At 44.7% G+C, this 7,344-nt stretch overlaps 1 protein-coding gene across 2 annotated transcripts in view; it reads left to right on the forward strand.

Annotated features, from left to right (window-relative positions):
- The first annotated feature begins 764 nt into the window (after positions 1–764).
- grik2 (glutamate receptor, ionotropic, kainate 2) overlaps positions 765–7,344 on the forward strand; it is a 254,379-nt gene continuing 247,799 nt past the window's right edge. For both annotated transcript variants that reach the window (XM_061049540.1, XM_061049541.1), the window contains exons 1-2: positions 765–922; positions 3,563–4,036. In XM_061049540.1, the coding sequence (XP_060905523.1) occupies positions 3,598–4,036 (439 nt within the window). In that variant the 5' untranslated portion in view covers positions 765–922; positions 3,563–3,597. The remainder of the gene's footprint in view (positions 923–3,562; positions 4,037–7,344) is intronic.

Here is a 7,344-nt window from a genome sequence, read left to right on the forward strand (position 1 = left end):
GGCTTAATGCCACAAATGTTGACTTTAAGCTTCTGGATCAAATTCCAAAACACAGATCTGAACATTTTTTTTTTCTAAATCACCAAGACATCACATGTGGTATCATTTCATTTTGTAATTTCCAAACAAACTCACAAACACACTCCTGGAGATAATGTGTCTTTAGTGTATGAAGGTTGGGGAAAGTAGAGCTTTTTTCTCTGTCCTCAGACTGATGGAAGAATATCTGAAAGCTGCTGGTTTGAAGAAAATGTTGAGGTTCTGTTAAATCATCATCTGTAGACCTGCACCTTTAGCTGACACTCCTCCTGCTTTAGATTCTGAATATTATAAGCTTAAAAAAACATTTTGGATTTGTAAGAAATGTGAACAAACCCACACTTTCAGAGATAATGTTTTAATTAAATGCTGCACTTTTTAAAATATGTATTTCTACTGCTGCATGAGAGGGAACATTGATCCTATATTCAGCAATGTTATGATCACACTCCTGACATTTTGACCATCCCAGCTGATTATTCCGTGTGTTTAGTCTGCAGCATGGACGGTATCACACCTTTACTCTGATTGTAAAGGTCTTCATTGCAAAGCTCAGAGTTATGTTTACGCACAGGAGCGTCGGGCTGAAGCATCCAGCGGATAAAGGATTTTAAATGCACCTCAGTCCGACCTGACACCCGGTCGTCGCTGCAGACTCGGTGTCGGTAAGTCCCCCCCCCCCCCCCCCCCCCCCCCCCCCCCCCAGGTCCGGTGTGTGCTCCCCCTGTTGCTTTAGCCGTCCGACAGGAGGCGTGTCTCCCCTACGGCCGGAGCGCAGCGCTACCAGCAGCGAGTGCGGGGGAAGCGCCTGAGCTCCTCCATAGAAACAAATCAACTTCTTTGTGCTGCTCTGGTGACTCTTCCTGCTCCAGCTCTACCAAGGGTAAGCCCTAGTCTTTTTAAAACCTGACATATATTCTCATGTTTTACTGTACTACTCTGTGTTATCCCCCCCCCCCCCCCCCCCTCCCGCCGCCGTGACATCTTTCCAGGAGCAGGTTATTATCTTTTGGAAACAGAGGAATCTTTTTCTCCACACCGGCAGAAAACACCGTTACGCACCTCACCGGTCAGCTTTGGCAAGTTCATCTGTGACTTTCTTGACAAGGCTGCTTTCACCAGAGCAAAAAAAAAAGATATGAAATGCATCAAAATGTAGCTGCGACTTGAGGTTTCATAAGAGAGATGTGACCTCCCGCGTCTTTGTCCGACCTCTATTTTGGAGACGCTTGTCACCTTTTCGGGTTCCACCTCCTCCTCCTCCTCCTCCTCCTTCTCCTTCTCCTCCTCCTCGGGGCTGATGTCTTGTCTGTTTTGGGGGGTTCAAAGACATTACGGGGGTCGTTAAATTCTCACCGCGATGCTGCTTTGTGAATGCTCCGGAGATAACGCCTGAGGTTCGCAAGGGGCTGGATGGGAACTCCGCGGAGACGAGCCGCGCATTTAAAAACCTCACAGTTGATGAGCACATTAGCTTTTAAATCAACTTTAACATCACGACGGAGCCCCCTGCGCCGTGCAGCTGCTTTCAACTACCTTTTAAAAAGGTGCATACTCCCCGAGAAAGAACTAAACACACAAGAACACATCCGTATTAGACTCCGTGAGCACAATCCTGCCCGTTACGCACGGCCATCTGAGAGCTGCTCCTTCTTATTGTGACCTCTATGTGAGTTAAAATGCTGCACAGATTTACTCACAGCATGCGCACAGACTGGTGCATCTTAGATTTGTCTTTTTTTTTGTTTCTTTGTTAGGCACATATCAGCTCAGGAAACCCGCCTTACAGCCTCTGAAATGTGCTGTTACTGCAAAATAAATACATCTAAATTTACCTGCTGTTACTTAAAATCAACCTGAAAGTTTTAAGGAATATAGCAGCATGTTCTGAGCTCCAGTACATCCTCATAAATTGGAAAAAAAAATCTATCTTTTTTAAATATTCAGGCCTTCACTTATTGTACTTTATCCTTTTAGATAGATTCCCAGCTGTGCAGACATGCTGGACAGTCCGTGTGGTTTAATAGTTGCTGTCCACAATAATAAGTGTTAATGTTGAAGAGGAACAATATTTAACCTTTAGTCACACTGTCTCTGTGTCATCACATGGACCGGGTCCAGCCAGACCTCCTCCTCGCTGCCAGTCCAGGAGGAGAGCCAAGCAGAGGAAGCTGAGCGCGGAGTCGCTGTCCGTGGTGCTGAAACACATCCTCTGTCCGCGGTGCTGAAGCCTCCTCAAATCACTGCAAAGAAGACTTTTTTTAAAAAGAATTCCCCTCCATGTTTAAGCCGTTTACATATTTAAGAGGCCGTCTTAAGACTTCAGGAGATATTTGACACCAGCGGAAGTGAAGCTACACGAAGAACGAGATTTGTAACGTCCTTGAAAATGTAAATTTTCATTACTCATATTTGTGACAGCTTGCTTTTGGAGGACCAGCCTGCCACTCTTCTTCTCGTCTCAATGTTAAAACCAAGCTTGAGCCCCAAATATGCGAGCTTCTGATCCTCTCTAAGTTACGAGGTTTAGAGATGGATTCTAGGAGATTTAGAAATCGTTCTCTTAATGAATGACTGAAAACTCTGTCAGAACATTTGCAGAGGAGAAAACAGCACTAATGTGTTGCTTTTATGTCATGCACAAACTCACAGATTTATTTTTAAAATCGCATCGGAGTTGTCTGCTCAGTTTGGAGGCCACTGAAGGGAAATCTAAAAAAAAAATGTCAGTGTAATTTGTTCACATTTCAGACCTCGTGTCAGCACGGTCAGTATGCAAATGTCAAATGAAAGATGCAGGTAGGACGCTGAGTGAATGGAATATAAATTTGACACTTTTTTTTCCGTGGAGGGCCTGAGAGGCTGATGTGCAGCAGAAGCAGAGGATGAAGAAAAAGTAATAATTGCAGAGACAGAACATGGGTGCAGGAACACAGCGGGGGGGGGGGGGGGGGGGGGGGGGAGTCGAGGCTATTCATCATGCGGAGTGTAACAGTGACAGGTTGGCTTCACAGGAGTCCAAGCTTGAGTGACTCCCATCAAACACAGGCGATCTTTTTTGAAATTCATACATTGACTTTTTGTGCAAACTGCTCCACGGCCACTGAACCGAGCCGAGTGAAGGGGGGGAAGAAATCTGAGGGAATAAACCCGAGAAGCGGCGGCTGAGTGACCGACCGGCTGACCGGGGGGGACAAGACATCAGAGGGAAGGAGGGAAGGAGGGGAGGGGAAGAAGGTTGGGCAGGTATAGGAGATATAGATGAAGGACGCGAAGTGTGGTCAGCGCAGCAAAACGCAGAGAAACATGCCCGGTCCAGCTCTCCGCCTCGTAGTGTTGGCTCGACGTCAGATGGTGTGCGGCAGTGCAGCAGGAGGGAGCTCGGGCTGCCGAGGCTGTTGAGACCGCCGCTTTTTCCTCTTTCTGGATCCTCACAAACCTCCGCTCTCTCTCTCTCTCTCTCTCTCTCTCTCCCCCCCCTCTCTCTCTCACCTCACCTCCCTCCAATCTCTCTTCCCCGCAGATGGATCTCTTCCCGCGCTGCCCTGCCTAACATGGATGCCCAGCCACCTCCAACACCACCATCATCTTCCTCAGCTGAGTCGGAGGGCTGTTTCTTCTTCTTCTCCTCTTTCTCCTTGGCGCAGTGAGCGAGCTGGACACGCAGAGGTTGATTTTTTTTTTTTTTGGTTTTGTTCTTGGCCAGATGGATGTGGGGAAACCGTTGTTGCCCAGCCCGCCGGTGCTGCTGATCATGCCGTGAGATTTTCCGCTTCCGCTTTTTTCACTTCACGTTCAAAAAAAAAAAAAAGAAAAGAAGAGAAACAATCTGGGGGAATATACCGATTCGGGGAATTTAAAAAAAAATCCTGTGCAACCATGAAGATCACCTCCCTGCTGATGTTCAACGCCAGAGTCAGGTGCACCGTCAGGCTTCTACTGCTGCTATTACACTGTTTGGGTTATTCTCACGGGATGCCGCACGTCCTCAGATTTGGTGAGTGTACTTCTTATTACCCCCCCCCTTTTGTCCTTGTAAGCCCTGAAAGTTAGATTTTTCCTCCCCGTGTTGCTCTCATAACGACCTGTTGGGAGACTCACTCTTCCTCCTTTTCCCCTCACTTGTTGTGTGTGTGGGGGGGAAGAGCTGAAGTTTCTGTTCTGGGCTTTTTTTTTAGGAGCAAGAACACGCAGGGTGGTGTATCCAAAAATGATTTGCTCTTGTGTTTGGTAAAGCAAAAAAAAGGCATGAAAAATATGAATGATGTGTTTGTCCATAGGGAGGTGATGGTGGGCAGCCTGTTGCTATTCTGAAAGTTTCAGTGTTTGCAGATAGGAAAGCATCTCAACACATCAGCTCCTTCATATCACCCACTTGTGTTTATGCATGTGTGTGTGTGTGTGTGTGTGTGTGTGTGTGTGTGTGTGTGTGTGTGTGTGTTGTGGTGTCTTCAGGCGTGATGCTGCACTGCATACTGTGTTGCTAGTGATGTGTGTGTGTGTGTGTGTGTGTGTGTGTGTGTGTGTGTGCGGGGGAGAAAATCAAACCTAGTCAAATATGATCTGAAGCTTCATTGAGAGTTTTTTTGGGGGGGAGAATTAGAAGCATCTTTTTTTCATGACTTGCCCACATTCCTCTTTTTTTTTCTATTCCGGAGACGTGATGAATATTTTATTTTGCTGTAGGGGGAATTTTTTTTGAGTGACCTTTCGAACCATAATTTCTGCCTCCATCAACCCAAAGCTGCTTTAACATTGAGAGCAAAGCAACACTGTTAAAGGGAAGTACAGTGTGATTGGTCCAACGCAATGCAGCTCCTTGATGCTAATATGGGAAATCTTTATTATATTTTATTTCCTTTGAAACTAAGTGAATACTGCTTAAGGGGTTTATTGTGCATTACTTTATTATATTTGAATATCTATGTGTTTTCAATGCTGAGGTCGCCTGTTGGAGGCTACATGCACGACTCTGTGAGGCTGCAGACCTCGAGGCTAAAGGATAGAAAACACTGCAGCTACTGGAGTAAAACATTTGATTTGATTTCACTTAACAGTCGTGTAATTTATCAAGACACCACGGCTACATTCACACACAGACGCCCAGATTTCTGCTGGTCTGAAGAGAGCATGGATTTGACACCGATAGTCGTCCTCCACGTTGAATAATCTGACAGATTTTGTCGTTTTGTATTGATTGTAAGAAACGGCTTCCAATGAGGAAAAATAAGAAAAATCCTAAAATGGATTTTCCTGCTAATGAAGGTTGCAGGATTTTAAAGCGAGGCGTTTATGACTGGAGGTGAAATCCTCTGAGCCTGGATCCTGCTGGGTGAAAGTCTCTTTACATAACGCTGAATTTCTCCCACCTTCGAGTCCTTCAGTCAAACTGTGTGTGTGTGTGTGTGTGTGTGTGTGTGTGTGCAGGGGAAACACCCTCCACCCCATTACGTCTCATTATATGATCACTCTTCTTCTCGGCTCCTCGGCTGTAGCGGTCTGTGTGTTTGACAGCAGCAGCTGTGTCAGAGGGATGATGGAGTCCTGCAGCCTGTCGGTCAGACGTCATGTTTTGTATTTAGACGTTTTCCTCCTCTCTCTCTTTTTACCAGAGTGCTGTAAGATATCTCTGCTGTCATGACTTAGCAAACATCTGAGTAACCCTGTGTGTGTTTTTAAAGGGTCAGGAGGGAGTGTGAGAGATAACTACAGACAGTTTGAGTTAAGATGATGACTGAGTTTGTTAGAGGTCAAATGATTGGAATATAAATATATGAATATTATAACACTTTGATGAAAGATGGGAGCATTTTGAGGAACATTTAGACGATGAATGCTCTAAGTCAAAGCTGAGACATTGAACAGTTTAGCTCTACAAACAGTGACTCCTCCTATATTTTCACATCATGCAATTAAAAAGCATCTCTCCCAGAATCTCCTCCTGAGCGACGTTAATGTAACTGTTCTTGTGTTTTGTTCTCTGATATCATCAGGACTATTTTCTTAAACATTACAAAGTTTTGTCAAAGCCACAGAAGATGCAGGACTTTTTGCATTTTTCATTTTTTTGGGTCTTTATGCACCCTGCTCTTCTGTCTTCCTGCCTGTGACATTGATCTTAGGGCGCCATCTTGAAAGTTAGGTTATCAGAATTATCGATTCTTTGACGCTTTTATGATACTAAAATGATAAAGCCCCTTCACCTAAATGATCGATAGTATCCAAAAGTACTGAAGCTTTAAAAAAAAGTTGCACATATCTCTTTAGAGAGATGCGTGCACAGAGGAATTGCACTAAAGCGTTTCAGTACCGAAACATGTCCAATATTGTGTGCAGGAGAATGGCTGCACATTTAGTCATTAAAAACATGAAACGACCTGATACCTGCTGCCTTTAACTTCTATGTTTGTTGCCGTGGTATCAGAACAGATATTGAAATAGTTCGATTTTCACTAATATCGTATTGAAGTCTAAAACTCTTGTGAGGAGAGAGTAGACCTGACGGAGGAGCACAGGTGTATCCTTTGCAGAAGTCCATTATCAAAAGAGGCGACACTCAGCTGGAATACTCAAATCAGACCGATGAGGCAGCTGTGCCGCTCGTCACATTTAATTAATGTCGCTTCAAAATGACGGCCAACAAGAATGTCTTATTTTCCTCAAGTTCCTGTTGCCTCGACTCCTCTCTCCTTGTGTCTCCTTCTCGCCTCCTCAGCTCACATCTCAGGCTGGAGGGACTGAGCGAGGAGGGGGAGGAGGTGAAGGAAGGAACGGAGGATCTATATAAACTGAGAGTAAAAGGAGAGGCTCCACAGAGGAAGGTCAGCAGGCTAGGCTAACATACTTTTACGTAGAGGAACCATGTTTGGTTGAGGAGCACGGTTCAAATGAGACCACCCTGATTGTCGTTCAAGCACAAAAATACCTTTTAAATCCTCAAATTTGGTCACAGTGAGGGCGTGAAGGATGCTGCTTCAAAGAGATCAGATAGTTAAACAATCACCTCAAACTGTAAGCTGCTGCACATCGTACACTTTGAGTTGAACACTTAAATGTGAGCCAAAGGACATGGTCATCAGGGGACTGGTGATCCAGGGCCCCCGGTGGAGGATGGAGAACTTTTAGTTTGGATTTTTTTTGTGTATAAAAAGAAAATTGTAAAAGCGTTCAGATGCTTAAAATAATTCAAAAGATGCATATATGACATAACGGATTCATTGTTGTTGTTGAGTTGAATTTGCAATCGAGATATTTAAAGGAGTTCATTGCAAGAATTTTAAACTTAGATGCGATACAAGAAAATAT

Source organism: Labrus mixtus, chromosome 11 (genome assembly GCF_963584025.1).
Source record: "Labrus mixtus chromosome 11, fLabMix1.1, whole genome shotgun sequence".
NCBI lineage: Eukaryota > Metazoa > Chordata > Actinopteri > Labriformes > Labridae > Labrus > Labrus mixtus.